The 27,012-nt window shown below is 40.6% G+C and overlaps 1 protein-coding gene and 1 pseudogene across 1 annotated transcript in view; one reads left to right on the top strand and one right to left on the bottom strand.

The window, feature by feature from the left end:
- LOC113624938 (L-lactate dehydrogenase C chain-like) overlaps window positions 1-16,747 on the top strand; it is a 32,675-nt gene extending 15,928 nt beyond the window's left edge. Inside the window, exon 4 of the mRNA XM_027115241.1 lies at window positions 15,431-16,747. Coding sequence (XP_026971042.1) covers window positions 15,431-15,516 — 86 coding nt within the window. The 3' untranslated portion in view covers window positions 15,517-16,747. The remainder of the gene's footprint in view (window positions 1-15,430) is intronic.
- LOC113624937 (WW domain-binding protein 2 pseudogene) lies at window positions 12,682-15,544 on the bottom strand (annotated as a pseudogene).
- Window positions 16,748-27,012: the final 10,265 nt, after the last annotated feature.

Here is a 27,012-nt window from a genome sequence, read left to right as displayed (position 1 = left end):
CGGCAGGCGGACTCTCAACCACTGCACCACCAGGGAAGCCCCCTCTGCCCATTTTTAAATCGGCATTTTTGGTATTGAGTTGTATGAGTTCCTTAGATGTTTTGAATATTAACCCCTTATAAGATACATGGTTTGCAAATATTTTTTTTTGTTTGATGTAGTCCCAGTCATTTATTTTGCTTTTGTTGCTTGTGCTTTTGGTGTCATATCCAAAAGAATCATTGTCAAGACCAATGTCAAGGAGTTTTTCCCCTACATTTTCTTCTAGGAGTTTTACACTTTCAGGCTTCTGTTTAAAGCTTTAATCCATTTTGAGTTGATTTTTGTGAGCAGCATAAGATATGGGTCCAGTTTCATTCCTCTGCATGTGATTATTCAGTTTCCCAACACCATTCATTGTAAAGACTGTATTTTTCCACTGAGTATTCTTGGCTCCCTTGTCAAATATCCGTTGACAGTATCTGCAAGGGCTTATTTCTAGGCTCTCGATTCTGTTTCATTGGTCTATATGTCTGTTTTTATTCCAGTACTATACTGCTTTGATTACTATAGCTTTGTAATATAGTTTGAAATCAGGCAGTGTGATGGTCTATATGTTTTTATTCCAGTACTATACTGCTTTGATTACTATAGCTTTGTAATATAGTTTGAAATCAGGCAGTGTGATGCCTCTAACTTTTTTCTTCTTTCTCAGGATTGCTTTGGCTATTTGGGGTCTTTTGTGGCCCCATATGAATTTTAGGATTGTTTTTTATATTTCTGTGAAAATGCTGTTGGTATTTTAGATTGCATTGAATCTATGGAATGCTTTGGATAGTATGAACATTTTAACAATATTACTACTTCCAATCCATGAACATGGGATGTCTTTCCATTTATTTGTGTCTGCTTCATTTTTTTGCATCAAAGTCTTATAGTTTTGAGTGTGCAGATATTTAATCTCTTTGATTAAATTTATTCCTAAGTATCTATTGTTTTTGATATTATTGTGAATGGGATTGTTTTCTTTATTTATTTTTCAGGTAATTTGTTGTTAGTGTATAGAAACACAACTGATTTCTGTATTTTGTATCCTGAAACTTCACTAAATGTACTGATTAGCTCTATTAGTTTTTGGTGGGGTCTTTAGGATTTTCTATAAATAAGGTCATATCATCTGTTATCAGAGACAGTTTTACTTCTTTTATTCTAATTTGGATACCTTTTCATTTTGGCTCCTGCCTTATTGCTCTGGCTAGGACTTTTCAGTACTGTGTTGAATAGGAGTGGTGAGAGTGGGAACACTTGTCTTGTTGCTGATCTTGGAGGAACAGCTTTCAGGTTTTCACCTTTGAGTATGTTAGTTGTGGGCTTGTTATATATGGCTTTTATTATGTTTAGGTACATTCCTTCTCTACCCACTTTGTTAATATGATATTGACATGAACAGGTATTGAATTTTGGTAATTGCTTTTTCTGCATCTATTGCAATGATAATAAAATTTTTATTTTTATTCTGTTAATGTGGTATATCACATTTATTGATTTGCATATGTTAAAACATCCTTACATCCCAGGGATAAATCCCACTTGATCATGATTTATGATCCTTTCAATATATTGTTGAATTTGGTTTGCTAATATTTTGTTGAGAATTTTTGCATCTGTATTCATCAGGGAAATTGGCCTATAGTTTTCTTGTAGCAGCCTTATCTGGTTTTGGTATTAGAGTAATGTTGGTCTCATAAAATGAGTGTGGGAGTTTTCCCTACTCTTCAATTTTGGGGAAGAGTTTGAGAAGGATTGGCATTAATTCTTTAAATGTTTGGTAGATTCACCAGGGAAGCCATCTGGTCCTGGACTTCTCTTTGTTGGGAGATTTTTGATTACTGATTCAATCTCTTTACTCATTATTGGTCTGTTCATTTATTCTATTTCTTCATTATGTAGTGTTGGTAGGTTTATGTTTCTAGGAATTTATCCATTTCCTCTAGGGTATCCAATTTGTTGGCATATAATTGTTCATAGTAGTGTCCTGATCCTTTGCATTTGTGTGGTATCAGTGGTAAGGTCTCTGTTTTCATTTCTGATTTTGAGTCTTAGCTCTTTTTTCCTTAGTCTAGTTTGTCAATTTTAACTTTTCGAAAAGCCAGGTGTTAGTTTCATTGACCTTTTCTATTGTCCTTTTAGTCTCTGTTTAATTTATCTCCACTCTGATCTTTGTTATTTCCTTCCTTCTGCTAACTTTGGACTTGGTTTGTTCTTCTATTACTGGCTCCTTGAGGTTGTTTATTTGAGGTCTTTCTTTTTTCTTAATGTAGGCATTTAATGCTGTATAGACTTCCCTCTCTACGAACTGCTCTTGCTTCATCCCATAAGTTTTCGTATGTTGTGTTTCCATTTTCATTGTTTCAAGATATTTTTAAATTTCCCTTTTGATTTCTTCTTTGACTCTTTGGTTGTTCAGGTGTGTGTTGTTTAATTTCCATATATTTTTGAACTTTCCGGTTTCCCTCCTGTTAATTTCTAGTTTTGTAACATTGTGTTTGGAAAAGATACTTGGTATGTTTTTGTTTTTGTTTTTGTTTTTTTTGCGGTACACGGGCCTCTCTCTGTTGTGGCCTCTCCCGTTGTGGAGCACAGGCTCCGGACGCGCAGGCTCAGCAGCCATGGCTCACAGGCCCAGCCGCTCCGCGGCATGTGGGATCTTCCCAGACCCGGGCATGAACCCCTGTCCCCTGCATCGGCAGGCGGACTCTCAACCACTGTGCCACCAGGGAAGGCCTGGGATCCATTTTTTTTTTTTTTGATCCATTTTTATTGTACAGTCAACGAGCTCTCCAGATTTGGTAAAATAGTCCTTTAGGTCCTTTTTGCTGGTATCCCAGCTCAGGCCACCAGTGAACAGTTTTCCTGCATCCTCCTTGTTCTTGCTGACATTTATCTAGTAGCCCTCCGTGCCGTTCTGGTTGCCAGCCTGGGGCGCCGTGCTTCCGCCTTCAGCACCCACCGTGACCCCAGTGCCGGCTGGCGACTTGCCTTCAGTGGTGGCCTCGTGTCCGTTGTCGGTGGCGCCCATTGTCTCCATGGGCTGCTCCTCATCCACTTCCGACATGCTAGGCCGTGGCGTATGGCTGCAACCCAGAAGCTTGCCCGGGCCCGTGTGGTGCCTCCGCCTCTAGCTTTTTTCTTATAGTGACTTTGTCTGGCCTTGGTAAATGGGTAATGCTTAGAATCAGTAATAATGGCTCCACTTTCATTTCTGATTTTAGTAATTTGAGTCTTCTCTCTTTTTTCTTAATTCATCTAGCTAAAAGTTGTCAATTTGTTGATCTTTTCAAAGAACCATTGATTTTTTCCTATTGTTTTTCCATTCTCTATTTTGTTATTTCTGATCTTCATTATTTACTTCCATTTGCTAGATTTGGGTTTAATTTGTTCTTTTTTTTCTAGTTCCTTAAGTTGTAATGTTAGTTTGACATCTTTCGTGTTTTTTAATGTAAGCATATATGGCTATAAGTTTACCCTTTAGCACTGCTTTCTCTCTGACCAATAAGTTTTATGTTATGTTTTCATTTTCATTCATCTCTAAGTATTTCCTAATTTCCATTGTGCTTTCTTCTTTGATCCATTAGGTTGTTATAGAGTGTGCTTTTTAATTTCCACAGATTTGTGAATTTTCCAGTGTTACTTCTGTTATTGATTTCTAAATTCACCTCATTGTGTCAGAGAATATACTTTGCATGATGCCTGTCTTTTTAAATCTATTGAGACTTAATTTGTGGCATAACGTAAACGTATGGTCTATTCTCGAAAATATCCCATGTGCACTTGAGGAGAATGTAGATGCTGTTATTGTTGGGTGAAGTGTTCCATTTGTCTGTCAGATCTAGTTGGTCTGTGGTGTTGATGTTGGGTAAAGTGTTCCATTTGTCTGTCAGATCTAGTTGGTCTGTGGTGTTGAATTCTCTGTTTCCTTACTTACCTTCTGTTTGATTGATCTATCCATTATTGAAAGTTGGGTATTTAAGTCTTCAATTATTATTGTAGAACTGTCTATTTCTCCCTTCAGTTTTGTCAGTTTTTGCTTCATGTATTTTGATGGTCTGCTATTAGATGCATACGTGTTTATAATTATTGTTTTATTTTCTTTCATTTTCTTTATTGAACCTCTAATTAGTATGTAATGTCCTTCTTTGCCTACTGTAAACTTTTTTGATTTGAAGTCTGTTTTATCTGACATTAGTATAGCCACCCCTGCTCCCTTTTGGTTACTATTTGCATAAAATATCTTTTTCCATTCTGTCATTTTAATCTATTTGTGTCTTTGGCTTTAAAGTAAGTTTCATGTTGACAGCATGTACTTGGCTTCTGTGTTTTGATCCATTATGTCAATCTCTTTTGATTGTAGAGTGTAATTTGTTTACATTTAAAGTAATTACTGATAATGGGGGCTTCTGTCATTGTGCTATTTGTTTTCTATATGCTTTAGAGCTTCTTGTTTCTCATTTCCTGCATTACTGTCTTCTTTTGTGTTTATTTTTTGCAGTGAAATATTTAAATTCCTGTCTCATTTTCTTTTGTATATATCCTATAGCTATTATAGCTATTTTCATTTTGGTTGCCATGGGGGATTACCTTTAGCACCCTAAAGTTATAATACACTTATTTGAATTTCTACCAGCTTAACTTCAATAACATACAAAACCTCTGCTTCTTCATAGTTCCATCCTCACCCCTTTTGATTGTTGATGTCACAAAATTGCATCTTTGCACACTGTTTGCCCCAAAATATAAACTAATAATTCTTTTAAATGCAATTGTTTCTTAAATTTGAAAATTACTGTGACATACCAAAGTCACAGTAATACTAGCTTTTAGACTAATTTTTTTAATGTATTAGTCTCCTAAATTATGCAGAAAATAAAAAGTGTAAGTATAAACCATTGTTACAATATTACTAGCTTTTATAACTGCCCATGCATTTACCTTTATTGAGACCTTTATTTTTTCACATGGCTTCAAGTTATTGTTTATTTCATCCTGCAGGACTGCCTTGAGTATTTCTTGCAGGACTGGTCTAGTGGTGATGAACTCCCTAAGCTTTAGTTTCTTTGGCAAAGTCTTAATTTTTCCCTCACTTTTGAAGAACAGTTTTGCCGGTATAAGATATGATTCTTGGTTGACAGTTGTTTTCTTTTTATCACTTTAAATATATCTGCCCAGTACCTTCTGGCCTCCAAAGTTTCTGGTGAGAAATCTGCTGATGATCTTGTTTTTCACTTTTCTTCAGTCTTTTTTCTTTCTGTTCCTGAGTCAGTAATTTCCATTGTCCTATCTTCACATTTGCTGATTCTGTCTTCTGCCTGCTCAAATCTGCTTCTTAGTCCATCTAGTGATTTTTTTCATTTCAGTTATTGTGCTTTTCAGCTCTAGAATTTTGGGGGTGGGGGTTCTTTTTAGGTTTTATATTTCTTTATTGGTATTTCCGTTTTGTTCACTCATCATTTTCTTGACTGTCTCTACCTCTTCCTTTAGTTCTTTGAGTATCTTTAAGACAGTTGTTTTAAAGTCTTTGTCTAGTACATCTGCCATCAGTTTTTTTTTCCCCCCAGGGACAGTTTCTGTTGATTCATTTTTTCCTTTGAATGGGCCATGCTTTTATATTTCTTTGTATGCCTTGTGTTTTGTTGTTGTTGTTGCTGTTGTTGAAAACTGGATGTTTGAATCTAGTAATATATGACAACGTTATCAGATTCTATCCCTTCCCCAGGTTTGCTGGGTTTTTGTTGTTATTGTTATCGCTTTTGTTTTTTGATTGTTGAAGGCTGTTTCTGTGCCAAGGACCAACCTGAGGTGTACTCTTAAGGTCTTTGAGGTTTTTGTTTTGTTTTGTTTTGTTTTTGCGGTATGTGGGCCTCTCACTGTTGTGGCCTCTCCCATTGCGGAGCACAGGCTCCGGACGCGCAGGCTCAGCCGCCATGGCTCACGGGCCCAGCCGCTCCGCGGCATGTGGGATCCTCCCAGATCAGGGCACGAACCCGTGTCCCCTGCGTCGGCAGGCAGACTCTCAACCACTGTGCCACCAGGGAAGCCCTGTTTTTTTTTTTTTTTGTGGTACGTCACGGGCCCAGCCGCTTCGTGGCATGTGGGATCTTCCCAGACTGGGGCACGAACCCGTGTCCCCTGCATCGGCAGGCGGACTCTCAACCACTGCGCCACCAGGGAAGCCCCTTTGAGGTTTTTTCTAGGCCTGTGCTTTTCCCTGGGCATACGTGGTTACTTTCTAATTTCCCCCAAATATGCCACTGCTTTTGTATGTTCTGGTCTTTAATGTCTGGCTCCCATGAGGGGAAAAAGAAATACTAAGGGAAGGGGGAAAGGGTGCCTGCCCTTTACATTCCTTGGAGGTTAGTTTAGCCAGAGGGGGAGAGGCTTGCAACAGTAGTGGGGAGGTGCAACAAATGGCTTTGCCCTCTTTGTCTACCCCTCTGTCATCAGAAGCAGTAATCAGTCATTAGAGAACAGATCTCTGATATTTGGAGGAAAGGGTGCTTTTCACAGGCTGTGCACAGACTGCTTTCCGTACATGTAAACAGCCCTGCTACTCTGCTAAGGGCTGAAATTGGCTGAAACTAAGCACAGTTGAACATACAAACCTTCCCCTGGAAATTTCAAGCTTTCAGAAGACTCCAGAGTTCCACCAAAAGTTATATCAGACAGATTCTGGCAGTGCAGTTATTGTCTAGTTGGGGAGATAGATTCCTGGTGCTTCCTACTTCTCCATCTTCCTAGAATCCTCCAGTATTTAACTAGATTTTTAAACCTAGGAAACTGTTTTGTGAAAAAGCAAACTCAAAGTCATCTTCCCAGATACTCCTGCCTTTTTGAAAAGGGTCCATACCTGCTGTTAACCATTCACCCATGACCTGGGTGATTATCTTTGTATCATATATCCTTCATAGTTCCTGTGACAAGCATGTCCTAATATTTTACACATAGAAGAAAACCAAGCTTGTATACACCTATAATTACCAGGATCTATAAGATCCAATAGGTAACCAAAATCCCTCACCAGATGTTTTGGTAATTCTTAACTAATTGGACTATCTTATTTTGCCCTTTTATTTACTATCACTTGTACCTTATTAAAGTTATTGATAGATGCATTTGTGTGTTCAGTTTCTCTAAAGCAAATTTATTTCTTCTTCTAGTCAAACTATTTCCACATCAATTGGAAGTTTCAGGTCAATATCCCCACATATCTTTTCACTGTGATAATTTTTATTGGTATGTTTCATTTTCTTAAATTTCCTTAAGGGGACCTACAAACCTTTGTTATGCCACATAGCTTTGGATAAGAGATGAAATTAATGCCTAGCAAATGAAACATATGTTAATATTACAGTATCATTTCATATCTTAACAAAAATGTCCCTTACCCATATATTGTACCATATATTTCCAGTTACAGGGACCACTAGAGACCATTTCCCAGTAAATGCAGGAATCTAACTGATCTGGTGGCTCAGTTATAACCCAGCCACAAAGGAACATGTTTTAGCCAATACTGGTTTCCAGATGTCATGGAGTAGTCCGTCTTTCTAGGGAGGTCACAGTGTTAGGCTTTTGTTTGCCCAATCCCAGATAATTGTACTACAGGGACTGCTAGTTTCTTTTTCATTTGAAACACTATTGCTATAAGGGAATAGTGATTAAGATCACATTTTCCACTGTAGTCCTGTATGATTTGAATACCAAACACTGCAACACATTACAGATCAGTACTCATTCCAGTTAGTCCTCTCAACAATGCAGTGTCCAGCATTAAATTATTTGCCCCTTAGCAGAGGATCTATAGTTACAAAGAATCCTCAGGATACTGCTAGTACTTATCTAAAAATGACTCAACTCTTTTATGTTATAGCCTCTGATTTTCCAGTGCCTAACTAACAATTGCAGGGGAGTGACATCATGATTTAATAGGATGTCTTTCCAGGTTCTGAATAGAGCATTTAGTTTACAGCATGGGTCAGTCTTTGTCTTAAAATACCAGCCTTGAAACTGATTGTTCTCTATCCTCCCTTTTACACCAGCGGTTTTAATTTCATTAGGATGGTTAATAGCAACTAAAGGATTATGTTTTTAGCCATTTTCTTCTCAACCCTCTTCTCTTTCTCAAGACATTTTGTTAATTCCTGAGAGGGTAAACCTGTCATCCAGATTCTACTGGTAAGATTTGTCCCCACTTATCTACTGCAAAGCTTTGTTCAACTCATACACCACTAGTCAATCAATCTATAGGCAAAACTTTCCTTCCTTTCTTTTTACTTACCCCACAGAGTCTTGGTTATACTGAGGATCTGAAAGTTAATTTTAATTTTGACATCAATCCTCTTGCCCTCTAGTAGTGCCCCTGGTTTTGGATTGATAGTCAAATCACAGGACACCACAGTAAGTGTAGTGCAGGCCCAACTTTCCTGTGTTGAGCTTGTCCATTTACACATCAGTGTAATTTGCTACCGAGTGTGTTGTGTGCAGTCCTGGGGCCTTAAAACTGTGCCTAGGTAGTTGCGAGACCATCTGATACAAATAATGATACTGTACATTGTGTGTTTCTTGTCCTGGATCCTTTTCTCAAAATTATATAAGAGCTAGGTTAAAACTTCTTTGTCCTTTGAGTTTTACTGTCAGTCCAAACCCGAGATCGCTGTTGGTGGCAATGCAAAAATAAAATACATATTTATTGTAGAAAATAGGAAAATTCATAAGCGTAAAGAAGATAATGTCACCCTGGGGCTTCCCTGGTGGTGCAGTGGTTAAGAACCCGCCTGCCAAGGCAGGGAACATGGGTTCGAGCCCTAGTCCGGGAAGATCCCACATGGCGCAGAGCAACTACGCCCATGCGCCACAACTACTGAGCCTGTGCTCTAGAGCCCGCAAGCCACAACTGCTGAGCCTGCATGCCACAACTACTGAAGCCCGTGTGCCTAGAGCCTATGCTCTGCAATGAGAAGCCACTGCAATAAGAAGCCCACAATGAAGAGCAGCCCCCGCTCGCCATAACTAGAGAAAGCCCGCATGCAGCAACGAAGACTCAATGCAGCCAAAATATTAATTAATTAATTAATTAAAGAAAGAAGATAATCTCACCTGTAAGCCTGTCACTCAAAAATAATCACTATTAATAATTTGGTGGATTGATATGATTCTAAAGTTCCTATAAAAATGCATTATGTTTTTTACAAGGCTGAGATAAGAAATTACATAATGTTTAGGATTATGCTATTTTCCTTTGAAAATGTATTATGAACATTTCCCCATATTTCAGTATGTTGTTGATTTAATAATATATTCTTGGGAAAAATGTGTAACTTGGCTTATAATTATATAAAGTTTAAATTTACACTGGCACCTTAGTAACAATATTATGTGGTCAGCAAGATGTATATGCCAACTTTCAAGGTGATCAGATTCTATGTTTGGATATTTAAGAAAAAATTTTAAACTAAAAGTTTCATTTTGAGTGGCACAATGACCTAATATTCCACCTTTACGATGAATGAAGGGTGAATTATTATTTGAAGTGAATAATGAAGTTTATGAGAATAATATAGAAATTTTTACTGCCTATTCATAAATAATTTCAAGACGACATCTCTGAGAAAATTTTAAGAGTGGTATTGACATGTAGATTGCTTCAGAACAGATGCTTGAAAAATATTATGTTCTCTCTGAATCAACTTCTCATGAATTTGATTTTCTTACTTTCCACAACTGTAGTGCCTATGAGATTATCAAGCTGAAGGGGTATACCTCTTGGGCTGTTGGACTGTCTGTGACAGGTCTGGTAAGATCAATTCTGAAAAATCTCAGGAGAGTGCATCCAGTTTCCACTATGGTTAAGGTAGGCTTAAATAGAATCTTCACTTACCATCTTTGTTTAAATATTGCTGAGTCTTTACTATGTGCCAGGCATTATACAAAATTTTGAGAATATGTTGGTGAACAAAATAGAGGCCCTGACCTCATAGAGTTTAATGAAAGATAGGAACTTAATAAAACAATTGCAAATATATAATAACACATTGTGTTAAGTGCTATGATGACAAACTACGAAGTTCTTAGAGTATTCAAGAAGAGAATTTACTCTGCGGAGGGGGTGTTTGTGGTGGTTAGGGAAGATTTCCTAAGGAAGTAAAATGACCTAATCTGAATAATGAGTAGAAGTTAATTTGCAAGGCTGGACTAATATTCCAAGCAGAGGGGACACATGTGTAGGGGACCTGAGGTAGATATAAGTAGAGAGCACTTGAGGATCTGAAAAAAAAAAGTCAGTGGTTGAAATGCACAGAGCAAAGGGAGCAAAGGGAAGCACATGATAAGGCTGGAGGAAGTAAGCAGGGTCAGGCCACTGAAAGTCTTATAGAGGGGTTTGGGTCCTTAGCATAAGAGCTATGGAAAGCCACCAAAGGAACTTAAGAAAGGGACTGGTTTTACAGTCTTTTTTTGTTAAAAAGATTCCTGGGGCTGTGATGGATGGAACAGATTTGAAGGGGACAAGAGTAGAGGTGGGTAAACTTGGGAAGAGGATGTGCGTTAGCTCGGAACAGAGAGGATGGTAGTAGTAGAGATGAAGAGGTGGTGGCAAATTTGAGCTATACTATATTTAAGAGGTAAAATTCATAGGTCTTGATAATGGAATGAAGTGGGAAATCAGGGAGATAAAGGTCATTCTTAGGTTTCTGTTTTGCACAGTTAGATAAATGGTTATATAATCCACTGAGGAAAGGCATATTCAGAGAGAATCAGGTTTGAAGATCATGTTTGTAGTTATGGAGAAATTGAATTTGAGGTGCCTTTGCAATATCTCAGAGGAAATAGTCAGTTAGGTACAAGCTTCTGGAATTCATAAGAGTTTGGGGTTGGAGTTATAAATATGAGCATCATCAGCGTAAAAAGTGTGTATCAGGGCTCTTAGTTAAAAGCCACAGAAGCCAAACCAAACTAGCTTAATAAAAAGAAGATATATTGGCTCATGTAACCGAAATGCCAAGGAGGCCCGAACCACATGCTCAAACTATATCATTAGAGCTACCTTTTCTCTCCACAATCTTGGCTCATCTTTTCACTCTTATTGGCTTCAAGCTCATGTGGACTTTTTCCATGGGGCAACGAAGATGGCCCTCAGCATCTGCAGGCTTAGAGCCTCTAGTATCAGAACCCTGCCTCTCCCTTTACCCATATTAATTTCTTGATAATTGGCCTTTCTGGGATCACTTGTCCATTCCTGTGATACTTGTCAGTTCGGAGAGAGGCAGATCCTGAAAGGAAAAGAGAGGTTCTGTCAACATTAAGAAAAAAAAAAAAAGAGAGAGAGAAAGAGATACTAGACAGGCAAAGACAGTAGATATCCCTTACACATGGTAGCTGAAACCATGAATTTCAACGAGCTTGCCTAAGGAGAGAGTATAAAGTGAGAAGACAGATTGAGATTGAGTCTTGAGGAATTTCAGTATTAACAGCAGAGTTTATAGTGTGAGTCCACGAAGGTGACTAAGTGGTGGCCAGAGTTAAAAACCAAGAGAACATGGAATCATGGTAACCAAGTGAAAGGAGGATGCCTTAAAGATGAAAGGATTGGTTTTCTGTTCTTGATTGATGTGAAGTCATATAAAATAAGGGTTAAAATGCCAGGAAGGTAAAGTAACAGAGGTCATTGATAACCTTAGCAGATGTTTAATAAAGTAATAGAAATGAAAAATTCTGATTGGAGTACACCAGGGTTTTCTTAACTTCGGCGCTGTTGATTTTGGGCTGGATAATTCTTCATTATTGGGGCTGTCCTGTGCATTGTGGGATGTTAGCAGCATCCGGGCCTCTACTCATTAGATGCCAGTAGCATACCAGTTTTGACAATCAAAAATGTCTCCACAATTATACTCCAATAAAGATGTTAAAAAAAAAATGTCTCCAGACATTACCAAATGTCCCTTGGGAATGTTTGGTAAGGCAAAATCACCTCCAGCTGAGAACCTTTTAAGTCGACTGGAGAAAGTAAAGCCAGTATAAACAGCTCTTTTGAGGTAAGTGGCTGTGAAATTAAGGAGAGAGAGCAGTAACTGGAGAGGAAAATCAGGGCAAGGCAGGTTTTTTTGTTGTTGTTTAAAAGATAAGATGTAAAGAAGATATTGAAGATAGAAGTAATAAGCAGAGAGGGTGGGATCCAGAGCATTGGTGAAGGTATTAGTCCCAGAAAGGAGGAGGGACAACTATCTTTTTTAATAGGGGATAACAAAGAGAAGATAGGTAGTGAATCATATAGGTTGGTAAGTTTGGCATTGGAAGCATCTGATGACTTCTTTTTAGTGAAAGGAGACAAAATCATCTACTGAAAGTCAAGGGAGGTATAGAAAAGTCAGGTGTTTGAGAAGATTTGAAATCACCTTTGTAGATAGTGAGAAATAGAATTTGACAAAAAATAAAGGCAGAATTACTGTCAGGTGGATGCTTGAGGTAGATAAGTATTAATTTTGACAAAAGTTAAAGATCAGCTTTGTTGTGTGGTTTTCTCTAGGGACCTGAGTGCAGGAGTGGAGAAAGTAGATAACTGAATTCATCTGGGTTTGGGTTTTACTTGTGGAGTGTTAAAGGGGGAGAGAGAAGAGAGGAAGACAGAGAGATAGATAGAGGTGTAGGTAGTTTTGGTGTCTATACTTGTTAAAAATGAGTTTGACCTTCTGCTAAAGGGTCACAGTCAAATTCAAGACCGTTGCCCTTAAATGTTATCTACATACAAATGAATAAATTACAAAAAGAAAATGAGTAATAAAGAATTTAAGAAATATTTATAAAAATTAAAATAGGCAAAGGGTCTTAGGGTGTAGCAAAAGAGTTACAAGAAAGGAATATAAGTTGGATATGGAGGAACCTCATAACAAGGTTCAGAGTAAGATACTTGGGGTGGGAGAAGGTCCCATGAGCTAAAGAAGACAAGAAACTGGAAAGAAAGGGAATTGGTTCATTTATCCACATGGACAATGAAGCCACCAAGGATAATGGCACAAACTGGGATAGAGAGAGAAGATTGCTAGGGTCAAAGTCTTTTATGAATGAGATGGAATACTCAAGAGGTTTGTAGACGGTCATTAGAAAGGAAAGAAGAGCTGAATAAGATGGGCCTCAAAAAACAGGGGGAATTGTTTTTGTTTTTAAGAGAGCAAGGGATTAATAATCTGGAAGCGACAGTGAGGGGTATACAGTGGATTCTACACTCTTCCTCTTTTGAGGATACAAAGGGCTGTGGGAGAATAAGCAATTACCCCCAGAGGGCTCCTGAAGAAGAGTCAGGGAGGTGTCAAATGAATGCTCCTGGAAAGAGGTTGAGTGATACGGGAATTTCATAGTCTTTACTGAACAAATCAGTGGATGAGTTATAGTTTATAGGAAATACTTAAACATTTGACATTAAGAGCAAAATCATTTGTATGCTCTTAATCTTTTTTCCCAGTTACTTCATTTTTATTACTTCACATTTTCAGCAAATAAAGTTGCCAATAGAGTTTATTTAACATTAATATATTAACTTGATTTTTTGTCAGATAAATAGGGAATTCTCTTTAAATAACCATTTCCTCACTTCACGGCCAGTCTATGAGGAAAGGAAGCAAATTTCAGTGCATCCAGGGGTCATACTGCCAACCAGGCATGACGCTTAAAGGGAAGAGGATAGGCTAAGGGGGAGGGGGGGCAGCAGGTCATGGCAGTACATACACAGGGCTAGGCCAGGGCAGCCTTGGAGGTCAGGGCCCTTGTTTCCAGTCTACCCAGCAGCCCCCAAATGGCATAAAGGCATGGACATACATTTCCAGTTCTAATCCAAGAAGCCCTTTCTAGCAGGAAGAGATACAGTGAAAGGAGAGAGAGCAAATTCCTGAAACACCAGCACGGAAGGCAGGAGGGCTTTTGCCCCAGCCACGCTGCCTTGTTCCTGATGCCGCCCAACCCCTGGCAGCTCATGTTAAAGCTCTAAAAGGTATTGTGCTACACAGAGGGAGCAACAGAATGACCAAGGACAGGAAAGGGAAGCGGGGGCAGGCAAGTGTGACTGCAGCTGGAATGTGGCTGGGAAGGGAATGTGGGCTGACAGTCTGGTGGGACAGTGGCCTTCCATGGCGAGGCATGGACCAGAGTGGAGTGAATGTGAGTAGAGCCTGGCAGGGGACCCTGAGGAGAAGACATGTGGCTGTTCTGGTGGAGATCAGGAGGTTGAATATAAAGTGGCTACCAAAATGAGGGAGTTGGACTGCAGTGGAAAAGGTGGATAGGGAGTCCCTCTGTGGGCCACTAGAGTAAAGCAGGAACGCTGAGCTCCTGAGAAGAACCCCAGAGACGGTGAGAGGGAAGCCTGGCTGAGTAGTGCCTGTGGGCTCTGAACTATTATGGGAAGCTGGGAGGCACCACTCCAGGGTCAAGGAGCCTCTCCCTTTCTCAACGCTGGTTCCTGGTAACTTTACAGGCACACCTGGAGGAACAAGAAGACCTTCCCATTGCCTCCTCCAGCCCTACATTCTGGGGTAAGAAAAGGCAATGGGTGGTAGGGGGCAGAGAGGTGTGAGAGGTCTACTGGGTCTTCTTACCTTCCAGGGAGGAGGTGGAGGCTGGTTTGTGGGCATGTAGACATTGTGTGGGTTACCCAGGTTGTAATAGGCTCTAGCAGCTGCCTCTACAGCCTTGGCTTCAGCTGCAGGAGTGGAGGGAACATCAGGGCTGCTGATGGGAGGCTCCATGGCCCTAGGACAGGGTGGTGGCCATGGCTGCACCTATTCCATGGCCCTGTCCATCATGGAAGGTCCTGGATAGAAGCCAGGTGGTAGCCAGGAGGGCAGGAGTACATTCCACTGGTGACTAGCGGGGGAATTACATAAACCCTGCTGAGCATGTGAGTACCTGGAAGCTTAGGCTCCACCGGAGGCTCCACCTCTGGAAGCTTGAGAAGCCAGCTATTAGCATCTGTTGTCCAAACTCAGTGGCATCCCCTCATGTAAAGATTATACAAAGCAGAGCCTGCCCAGCCACTTCCTGCTTCTGCCTTCACTGTTCTCTTGATTATTTTACGCCAAACACAGCCTGCTTGATCTCACAGTCCTTCATCAGACTGCATGGCATTCTTCCGCTTAGAAAGAAATATGACAAGGGTAAGGGGTAAAATAGACAGTGCCCTTTTTGGCCCCTTTGAAGGCATCTGGCACATTCTTCATGTCATTAAACACAAGTTCTCACATGGTCATAGGACATTAGGATGCTCTTCGTACTGTTGACGATCACTCTGCTGCCCTCCGAATGATTCTTGAGCTCCGTAGTCTCTCTGTATATTCTTATTCTGAAGCCGTCTTGCATAGCTGCTTTTCCATATCAGGTTACTGAATAATAACCTAATTTTGCCTTTTAGGGCTTATATGGAATAAAAGAAGAAATCTTTCTCAGTATCCCTTGTGTCTTGGGTCAAAATGGTGTCTCAGATGTTGTGAAAGTTAACTTGAATTCTGAGGAGGAGGCCCTTTTAAAGAAGAGTGTAAACACACTTTGGGATGTCCAAAAAGACCTGATATTTTAAAACCTTTTAATGTTCCATGTTTTATAGAACAGAAGATAGTAGACTGTATATTTTACATTTTGAAAGTATCTTCACCTGATCTTTCAAAAATAAAAGAACATTGGACCTATGACATAACTCCAGCCTCTCAAGGCTAGAAAAAGGAAATGGTAAAGGAATTTCTCTATTCTAATGATACTCAACCTGTACAGATGTAAGTTATACTTCTGAAGTATGTCATATATGTAAAAGTTGTCTTCAGGTTTAGTAGAATATGTATACTAACCCATTTAATATAGAACTTATGATTCTTCTCATAAAACAACAGAATTTCTAGTACTGAAATTTCGTTTTGTGCTTTCCTCCATTAGGGCACCAGCATATTCACTTTATATTGCTTCATTAACTTTGTGTGTTTATATATAATTTTTACTAAGTACTTATTTTTAAGACAATGTATATCAGAAGGAAAATAGAAATATAACTTCATGGTATAAAAAAATTAAATATCTTCAACCCTGCAAGTATTATACCAATTAATATAAACTCAAATAGTTGATTTGGTCCCTCTGTTGAAATACCACACAGGGAGTTTAGACCATCCTCTAGGTTATTCTTTTAGCAAACTACTACTATGCTTGCTGTGTTATGGTTATGAGTTCAGTATGACATGATTTCTGCCCTCAAGTATTTCACAGTGAGTATTTAGGGTACCTCATCTAGCTGGTTATTGATGGATGCTTGATAACAGTCAATTGGTAGCTCCCTCTTGGTGTCCAAGGTAGGAGTGCATGTGCTTCATACAAAAATGTATATTTCCTTGATTCCACAAAGAATTTAAGGCAGCTATAGGAAATACACAGTGAAACAAAAACTAAAAAATCAGGACCAAGGTAATTTACAAATTAGACTAGGACAGGACCAGTGGGAAAAATTAGAAGGCATATATGCAGACCCTGAGGACCTACATGGCTCTAGTGGAGGCAAACCCATTTGGTCAGAGAGTTACGGTTCAATCTCTGTTATTCTTGCTATTTAATAGCTTTCATTTCAGTCATCTATTACTGAACATAATTAGTTTCCCATTATTTTGTTGTCTTTACTTTTTTTTCAACTTTTCCCTTGAATGTACAAAATATGGTCATGAGAGTTTAGTTAGGATGGGGGGAGGGGAGTCTTCTGTGGATTTTGCCTCGTTTTTTTTTTTTTCATTTACTCTCCTTTATTTTTTTTTTCATTTTAACATCTTTATTGGAGTATAATTGCTTTACAATGGTATGTTAGCTTCAGCTTCACAACAAAATGAACCACTTATATATATACATATGTTCCCATATGCGTTTTATATATATACATATGTTCCCACTTGCGTCTCCCTCCCTCCCACCCTCCCTATCCCACCCCTCCAGGCAGTCAAAAGCACCGAGCTGATCTCTCTGTGCTATGCGGCTGCTTCCCACTAGCTATCTACCTTACGTTTGGTAGTGTATATATGTCCATGCCTCTCTCTTGCTTTGTCACAGTTTACCCTTCCCCCTCCCCATAGCCTCAAGTCCATTCTCTAGTAAGTCTGTGTCTTTATTCCTGTTTCACCCCTAGGTTTTTCATGACATTTCTTTTCTTAAATTCCATATATATGTGTTAGCATACGGTATTTGTCTCTCTCTTTCTGACTTACTTCACTCTGTATGACAGACTCTAGGTCTATCCACCTCATTACAAATAGCTCAATTTCGTTTCTTTTTATGGCTGAGTAATATTCCATTGTATATATGTGCCACATCTTCTTTTTCCATTCATCCGATGATGGACATTTAGGTTGTTTCCATCTCTGGGCTATTGTAAATAGAGCTGCAATTAACATTTTGGTACATGACTCTTTTTGAATTATGGTTTTCTCAGGGTATATACCCAGTAGTGGGATTGCTGGGTCATATGGTAGTTCTATTTGTAGTTTTTTAAGGAACCTCCATACTGTTCTCCACAGTGGCTGTATCAATTTACATTCCCACCAACAGTGTAAGAGGGTTCCCTTTTCTCCACACCCTCTCCAGCATTTATTGTTTCTAGATTTTTTGATGATGGCCATTCTGACTGGTGTGAGATGATATCTCATTGTAGTTTTGATTTGAATTTCTCTAATGATTAGTGATGTTGAGCATTCTTTCATGTGTTTGTTGGCAGTCTGTATATCTTCTTTGGAGAAATGTCTATTTAGGTCTTCTGCCCATTTTTCGATTGGGTTGTTTGTCTTTTTGTTATTGAGCTGCATGAGCTGCTTATAAATTTTGGAGATTAATCCTTTGTCAGTTGCTTCATTTGCAAATATTTTCTCCCATTCTGAGGGCTGTCTTTTGGTCTTGTTTATGGTTTCCTTTGCTGCGCAAAAGCTTTGAAGTTTCATTAGGTCCCATTTGTTTATTTGTGTTTTTATTTCCATTTCTCTAGGAGGTGGGTCAAAAAGGACCTTGCTGTGATTTATGTCATAGAGAGTCCTGCCTATGTTTTCCTCTAAGAGTTTGATAGTTTCTGGCCTTACATTTAGGTCTTTAATCCATTTTGAGCTTATTTTTGTGTATGGTGTTAGGGAGTGATCTAATCTCATACTTTTACATGTAGCTGTCCAGTTTTCCCAGCACCACTTATTGAAGAGGCTGTCCTTTCTCCACTGTACATTCCTGCCTCCTTTATCAAAGATAAGGTGACCATATGTGCGTGGGTTTATCTCTGGGCTTTCTATCCTGTTCCATTGATCTATCTATCTGTTTTTGTGCCAGTACCATACTGTCTTGATTACTGTAGCTTTGTAGTATACTCTGAAGTGAGGAAGCCTGACTCCTCCAGCTCCGTTTTTCGTTCTCAAGATTGCTTTGGCTCTTTGGGGTCTTTTGTGTTTCCATACAAACTGTGAAAGTTTTTGTTCTAGTTCTGTGAAAAATGCCAGTGGTAGTTTGATAGGGATTGCACTGAATCTGTAGATTGCTTTGGGTAGTAGAGTCATTTTCACAATGTTGATTCTTCCAATCCAAGAACATGGTATATCTCTCCATCTATTTGTATCATCTTTAATTTCTTTCATCAGTGTCTTATAATTTTCTGCATATAGGTCTTTTGTCTCCTTAGGTAGGTTTATTCCTAGATATTTTATTCTTTTTGTTGCAATGGTAAATGGGAGTGTTTTCTTGATTTCACTTTCAGATTTTTCATCCTTAGTGTATAGGAATGCCAGAGATTTCTGTGCATTAATTTGGTATCCTGCTACTTTATCAAATTCATTGATTAGCTCTAGTAGTTTTCTGCTAGCATCTTTAGGATTCTCTATGTATAGTATCATGTCATCTGCAAACAGTGACAGCTTTACTTCTTCTTTTCCGATTTGGATTCCTTTTATTTCCTTTTCTTCTCTGATTGCTGTGGCTAAAACTTCCAAAACTATGTTGAATAAGAGTGGTGAGAGTGGGCAACCTTGTCTTGTTCCTGATCTTAGTGGAAATGCTTTCAGTTTTTCACCATTGAGGACGATGTTGGCTGTGGGTTTGTCATATATGGCCTCTGTTATGTAGAGGAAAGTTCCCTCTATGCCTACTTTCTGCAGGGTTTTTATCATAAATGGGTGTTGAATTTTGTCAAAAGCTTTCTCTGCATCTATTGAGATGATCATATGGTTTTTCTCCTTCAATTTGTTAATATGGTGTATCACGTTGATTGATTTGCGTATATTGAAGAATCCTTGCATTCCTGGAATAAACCCCACTTGATCATGGTGTATGATCCGTTTAATGTGCTGTTGGATTCTGTTTGCTAGTATTTTGTTGAGGATTTTTGCATCTATGTTCATCAGTGATATTGGCCTGTAGTTTTCTTTCTTTGTGACATCCTTGTCTGGTTTTGGTATCAGGGTGATGGTGGCCTCGTAGAATGAGTTTGGGAGTGTTCCTCCCTCTGCTATATTTTGGAAGAGTTTGAGAAGGATAGGTGATAGCTCTTGTCTAAATGTTTGATAGAATTCGCCTGTGAAGCCATCTGGTCCTGGGATTTTGCTTGTTGGAAGATTTTACATCACAGTTTCAATTTCAGTGCTTGTAATTGTTCTGTTCATATTTTCTATTTCTTCCTGATTCAGTCTTGGCAGTTTGTGCCTTTCTAAGAATTTGTCCATTTCTTCCAGGTTGTCCATTTTATTGGCATAGAGTTGCTTGTAGTAATCTCTCATGATCTTTTGTATTTCTTCAGTGTCAGTTGTTACTTCTCCTTTTTCATTTCTAATTCTATTGATTTGAGTCTTCTCCCTTTTTCTCTTGATGAGTCTGGCTAATGGTTTATCAATTTTGTTTATCCTTTCAAAGAACCAGCTTTTAGTTTTATTGATCTTTGCTATTGTTTCCTTCATTTCTTTTTCCTTTATTTCTGATCTGGTCTTTATGATTTCTTTCCTTCTGCTAACTTTGGGGTTTTTTTGTTGTTCTTTCTCTAATTGCTTTAGGTGCAAGATTAGGTTGTTTATTCGAGATGTTTCCTGTTTCTTAAGGTAGGATTGTATTGCTATAAACTTCCCTCTTAGAACTGATTTTGCTGCATCCCATAGATTTTGAGTCGTCGTGTCTCCATTGTCATTTGTTTCTAGGTATTTTTTGATTTCTTCAGCGATTACTTCGTTATTAAGTAGTGTATTGTTTAGCCTCCATGTGTTTGTATTTTTTACAGATCTTTTCCTGTAATTCATATCTAGTCTCATAGCGTTGTGGTCGGAAAAGATACTTGATACAATTTCAATTTTCTTAAATTTACCAAGGCTTGATTTGTGACACAAGATATGATCTATCCTGGAGAATGTTCCATGAGCACTGGAGAAAAATGTGTATTCTGTTGTTTTTGGATGGAATGTCCTATAAATATCAATTAAGTCCATCTTGTTTAATGTATCATTTAAAGCTTGTGTTTCCTTATTTATTTTCATTTTGGATGATCTGTCCATTGGTGAAAGTGGGGTGTTAAAGTCCCCTACTATGAATGTGTTACTGTCGATTTCCCCTTTTATGGCTGTTAGTATTTGCCTTATGTATTGAGGTGCTCCTATGTTGGGTGCATAAATATTTACAATTGTTATATCTTCTTCTTGGATCGATCCCTTGATCATTATGTAGTGTCCTTCTTTGTCTCTTGTAATAGTCTTTATTTTAAAGTCTGTTTTGTCTGATATGAGAATTGCTACTCCAGCTTTCTTTTGGTTTCCATTTGCATGAAATATCTTTTTCCATCCTCTTACTTTCAGTCTGTATGTGTCTCTAGGTCTGAAGTGGGTCTCTTGTAGACAGCTAATGTATGCGTCTTGTTTTTGTATCCATTCAGCCAGTGTGTGTCTTTTGGTGGGAGCATTTAGTCCATTTACATTTAAGGTAATTATCGATATGTATGTTCCCATTACCATTTTCTTAATTGTTTTGGGTTCGTTATTGTAGGTCTTTTCCTTCTTTTGTGTTCCTTGCCTAGAGAAGTTCCTTTAGCAGTTGTTGTAGAGCTGGTTTGGTGGTGCTGAATTCTCTCAGCTTTTGCTTGTCTGTAAAGGTTTTAATTTCTCCATCAAATCTGAATGAGATCCTTGCTGGGTAGAGTAATCTTGGTTGCAGGTTTTTCTCCTTCAACACTTTCAATATGTCCTGCCACTCCCTTCTGGCTTGCAGAGTTTCTGCTGAAAGATCAGCTGTTAACCTTATGGGGATTCCCTTGTGTGTTATTTGTTGTTTTTCCCTTGCTGCTTTTAATATGTTTTCTTTGTATTTAATTTTTGACATTTTGATTAATATGTGTCTTGGCGTGTTTCTCCTTGGATTTATCCTGTATGGGACTCTCTGTGCTTCCTGGACTTGATTAACTATTTCCTTTCCCATATTAGGGAAGTTTTCAACTATAATCTCTTCAAATATTTTCTCAGTCCCTTTCTTTTTCTCTTCTTCTTCTGGAACCCCTATAATTCGAATGTTGGTGCGTTTAATGTTGTCCCAGAGGTCTCTGAGACTGTCCTCAGTTCTTTTCATTCTTTTTTCTTTATTCTGCTCTGCAGTAGTTATTTCCACTATTTTATCTTCCCGGTCACTTATCTGTTTTTCTGCCTCAGTTATTCTGCTATTGATCCCATCTAGAGTATTCTTCATTTCATTTATTGTGTTGTTCATCATTGTTTGTTTCATCTTTAGTTCTTCTAGGTCCTTGTTAACTGTTTCTTGCATTTTGTCTATTCTATTTCCAAGATTTTGGATCATCTTTACTATCATTATTCTGAATTCCTTTTCAGGTAGACTGCCTATTTCCTCTTCATTTGTTAGGTCTGGTGGGTTTTTATCTTGCTCCTTCATCTGCTGTGTGTTTTTATGTCTTTTCATTTTGCTTATCTTACTGTGTTTGGGGTCTCCTTTTTGCAGGGTGAAGGTTCGTAGTTCCTGTTGTTTCTAGTGTCTGTCCCCAGTGGCTAAGGTTGGTTCAGTGGGTTGTGTAGGCTTCCTGGTGGAGGGTACTAGTGCCTGTGTTCTGGTGGATGAGGCTGGATCTTGTCTTTCTGGTGGGCAGGTCCACGTCTGGTGGTGTGTTTTGGGGTGTCTGTAGACTTATTATGATTTTGGGCAGCCTCTCTGATAATGGTTGGGGTTGTGTTCCTGTCTTGCTAGTTGTTTGGCATAGGATGTCCAGCACTATAGCTTGCTGGTCATTGCGTGAAGCTGGATGCTGGCGTTGAGATGGAGATCTCTGGGAGATTTTCGCCGTTTCATATTATATGCAGCTGGGAGGCCTCTTGTGGACCAGTGTCCTGAAGTTGGCTCTCCCACCTCAGAGGCACAGCACTAAGTCCTGGCTGCAGTACCAAGAGCCTTTCATCCACACGGCTCCTTAATTTGGGATGATTCGTTGTCTATTCATGTATTCCACAGATGCAGGGTACATCAAGTTGATTGTGAAGCTTTAATCCGCTGCTTCTGAGGCTGCTGGGAGAGATTTCCCTTTCTCTTCTTTGTTCTCACAGCTCCCAGGGGCTCAGCTTTGGATTTGGCCCCGCCTGTGCGTGTAGGTCGCCAGAGGGCGTTTGTTCTTTGCTCAGACAGGACGGGGTTAAAGGAGCCGCTGATTCGGAGGTTCTGGCTCACTCAGGCCGGGGCGGTAGGGAGGGTCACAGAGTGCGGGGCGGGCCTGCGGCGGCAGAGGCCGGCGTGACATTGCACCAGCCTGAGGCGCGCCGTGCGTTCTCCCGGGGGAGTTGTCCCTGGATCCTGGGACCCTGGCAGTGGCGGGCTGCACAGACTCCCCGGAAGGGGGGTGTGTATAGTGACCTGTGTTCGCACACAGGCTTCTTGGTGGCGGCAGCAGCGGCCTCAGCGTCTCATGTGTCTCTGGGGTCCGCACTTTAGCCGCGGCTCGCGCCCGTCTCTGGAGCTCCTTTAAGCAGCGTTCTTAATCCCCTCTCCTCGCGCACCAGGAAATAAAGAGGGAAGAAAAAGTCTCTTGCCTCTTCGGCAGGTCCAGACTTTTCCCCGGACTCCCTCCCGGCTAGCTGCGGCGCACTAACGCCCTGCAGGCTGTGTTCACGCCGCCAACCCCAGTCCTCTCCTGGCGCTCCGACTGAAGCCGGAGCCTCAGCTCCCAACCCCGCCCGCCCCGGGGGGTGAGCAGACAAGCCTCTCGGCTGGTGAGTGCCGGTCGGCCCTGATCCTCTGCGCTGGAATCTCCCCGCTTTGCCCTCCGCACCCCTGTTGCTGTGCTCTCCTCCGCCGCTCCGAAGCTCCCCCACTCCGCCACCCGCTGTCTCCGCCCGCGAAGGGGCTTCCTAGTGTGTGGACACTTTTCCTCCTTCACAGCTCCCTCCCGCTGGTGCAGGACCCGTCCCTATCCTTTTGTCTCTGTTTATTTTTTTCTTTTGCTCTACCCAGGTACGTGGGGGGTTTCTTGCCTTTTGGGAGGTCTGAGGTCTTCTGCCAGCGTTCAGTAGGTGCTCTGTAGGAGTTGTTCCACGTGTGTTTGCCTCGTTTTAAGCTCCTCTCTTACACCAAATTAAAGCTTCATTTTAGGAGATCCTTGCAGAGATAAAAAAGCTTCAAAATATACTTTCTACAGGGAATATTCTAGGAAATAAAACTGCTGTACATCATGTGTTCTCAGCTGGAGCAATATTGCCCCAAGGGGGTGAAAATTGGTTTTTGGGTGGGGGGGTTGGTGAAAGAAATCTTTGATATTACAAGGGTTTGGCTCTCCAAAGCTCAACCCTACCAGACAAAAGTCTCACTCCATAATATTTAATCTCATGCTGTGGGGGCAGGTGAGGGAGCTGAACGATTAGGGTTAATGTCTGAAGAAGCTCTTGAGGGAAAGATAATGAAAAAAGGCTGAGAAACACTGCTCTACATTTTGTAAAAGAATGTGTCAGATGTGTATTATGTTTTATGATTCACAAATGAGCAAGAAAACAGTTTGGGTAGAATGTGGTGGGAGAAGAGAAGTGGAAACCTTGGTTCATCCCCAATTAACGGATGAGAGGGGGATTTTATTAGATTCTACATTTAACGACTTCATAAATAATGAGTTGTAGAAATGGTTTTCAATTGTATATATGGTTATCAATTAGCACTGCCCTGATCAAATTCTTAGGGTTTTGTATCTTATTTAAAAATCTCCTTTGCATAGAGGGTTTAAATTAAATGTTTTTTCTACTTCAGCTCGTATCTGGGTGGTAAACAGTAGCCCTGAGATCCCTTTCTCCCACAGCCCTGGTGAAAAATTCCCAATCAAGGGTCAAAAAGCCCTTATCCCATACATCTAGACAAGATTTCGTTAGAAATAAATTTACCTGGGCTCCCTGGTGTTCCTTGCCTCTCTGGGCAAGGAACACTCCGTTTGAGAGCTGGGTCCCTCTAGTTCAGTGTGCCTGCCAGCCAGGCAGAAACCCGCCAGCCACAGCAACCTCAACCTGCAACAGGTGCAGGCGCAGTGCCTCAGGGCTCGCCTCCTGGCCTCGCGCCTGCACCTGGCGCGCTTGGCCCCCGCGAGGTCCGCACGGGCTGGGCGCCGCCTTACGCAGCCTCAGTAGCCAAAGGTTTTCCTCCTTTGAGGTTCAACCAGCTTTCCCTCCGCTTTCCTCCATTTTCTTCCTCTTCCTCGGGTGGCCATGAGCTGGGCCGCGGGAGTGCTGCGGGCTAGCGGGAGAGTGGGCGCCGCCGGAGTGTATGCTTTTTGCTTGGCGTTGACTCTGGGTCCCCTGCAGGCGGCATGCATCCCCCTGAGGGGCGGCTGGCCCTTCACCCGTGTGAGGGTGGCCAGGAGTACCGCGCGTCTGGACGTCCTAGGCCCAGAGCCTGGGGACTGTGGGCTCGTGGACCCTGGGCTCGGTCCTGGAGCTAAGAGCTGGGGGAGGAGAAGAATGGGGGCGCGGGGGGCGGAGGGAAGGAAGAGCAGAGGCTTCAGGGCAAAGGCTGAAATAACTTTACCGGTGGTAGGTCTCATTTTTGGTGGAGGGAGACCCTTCTCCTTCCTTCACTCCCTCTCAACCCCTCTTCACTGTACCCACCTTCCTCCTCCTCCCCTTGGTTTGCCTCCTGGATGTTGTGCTGCTGGCCGGAAATTATCCAGCTGCTTTGCTGGTCATTGTCGTTCCCTGTGTGTCTGCAGCGCCTCCTTACCCGCCGGGGCCCAGGAGTTCTCTATATGCCCCCTCTCACTACAGACCAATTCCAGATCAATCGGAAGTGGCTTTGCGGCTTTGCCGTTTTTTCTCAAGATGGCGACCGTCAAGCGTGACTTCTAAGATTTTCGCTTCAGAAGAGGCCGTTCATCCCAGTAAGGAAGTGGATCAGTTGCTATGGCCTGTGCATCTTATTAAAAGTAAGTTATACGCCATTCACAACAAGTTAATCCAAATCAGCCCCTTAAGAAGAAAAAAATTAAGGTTAGGGGATCATATATAAGCGAATTCGTGATAGTAGAAATTAGCTATGCCAGAGAGCCATTTGGGCATTTTGCCTTTAAATAAAAAGGTTTTTTCCGTCTGCTTGTGCTGCTTTGCTCCATGGCTGCTTCCCAGCACAGTCAGCTGTAGCCCCAGGGAAGCACCTGTTGTCCAAGAGCAGTCGGTAGCTTGCCGCTTCAGCTCTGGGCAAGTATCAAGTGCTTTGACACATGTAAGAAGCAGGTATATGGCATTTTCAGAAGGTAGCATGGTCCTCAAGTGAGTTACTGGCATTTTACATCAGCAAAATAGCTCAATTTTTGAGAGGTTACACACAAACTTTCTCTTTATGCATTTTATTCTTTTAGAATAAAATAAATACATGCTGCTGTAATAAAATTGCCTTTAATCACTTAAGCCTAACCTTGACTCAAGCAGTGAATGCCTGTAAATATAATAAATGAAAAAAGTTAGTATTTTTATAACATAAAACAGTATCATTTATAGCTTGTCAATCGCATTTTGTCATCCAGCAAAAATAAAAAGCCTGGTAGAGAATTTCATACCTGCAAATGATGGAGACTATTTTTAAGACTGTCAGAATTTATTCACCACAATTACGACATACAGCCCAAAGAATGCAGTCATCTCCTTATCATGTTAATTGTTCTCTTTTGAAGATGTGTTGTGTTGACTAATTGAACAGTAATTCAAGTAGAGTGTCCCAGGAGAAACCACTTGAGCTCTGTCTTTGGCGTCTGGCTGGCGGCTCTGAGCATTACCAAAGGCTCTGACTCGCCCTGACTTTGTGTCGTCTTTTACAGGCCTCATCTTCCGCGCACAGCTTCATTCCCAGTGGGCTGGAAACAACCTAAGGTTGTGTTTTGTTTGGGAGTTGTTTGGTCAGGACCTTTTGAACAGTACTGTCCCAATGAAGTACTAGATATTATTTATGTAAGAATGAGTCTTTTTAACAATAATATCCTTTCAGAAATTTCTCACTACTTTGTAACTGCATGACTTAACCTGGTGATAAAAGCAGTTATTAAAAATCTACCTTTTCCCCCACCCCCCAGAAAAAGTAAGTTATGTGCTCTGTGCCATTGGGTTAACCAAGTTTTCCTTAGTTGCAGGCAAGGCCACCACATACCATTGTGCAGGTTGTGTCTAGTTCAAGAGGTGAGTGGGGGCCTATCCAGCTCCTGCTGGCTTAACCCAGAGGAACAGGTGCTCTTTTCTAACTGTTGCACCCAGAGGGGGCTGCTTTTTCTAGTTCTTATGATGGTATCCTATGTGTTAGAAGCGTCTCTATGTGAAAGCATCTTGACATTTCACTTTCACTCATGTGGTGATACTATGAGGTCCCCCTTTGCTTGACTAGGAAACTCTGCTCACAAGTAAAACAACTGGAGAAATAGGTGGCAGAAAACGAGTGTGCAACTTGTCAGTTGTGGTAGGTGTCCTACTAGTAACAAATACAATAATCCTTTTCCTTTAAAAATCTCTCTCCCAT

This window comes from Aethalodelphis obliquidens, unplaced genomic scaffold (assembly GCF_003676395.1).
Source record: "Aethalodelphis obliquidens isolate GAN/ISIS:26980383/991018 unplaced genomic scaffold, ASM367639v1 scaffold14, whole genome shotgun sequence".
NCBI classification, from domain to species: Eukaryota; Metazoa; Chordata; class Mammalia; order Artiodactyla; family Delphinidae; genus Aethalodelphis; species Aethalodelphis obliquidens.
The sequence above is the reverse complement of the archived record's forward strand: the minus strand, read 5'-3'. Positions and strand labels throughout refer to the sequence as shown.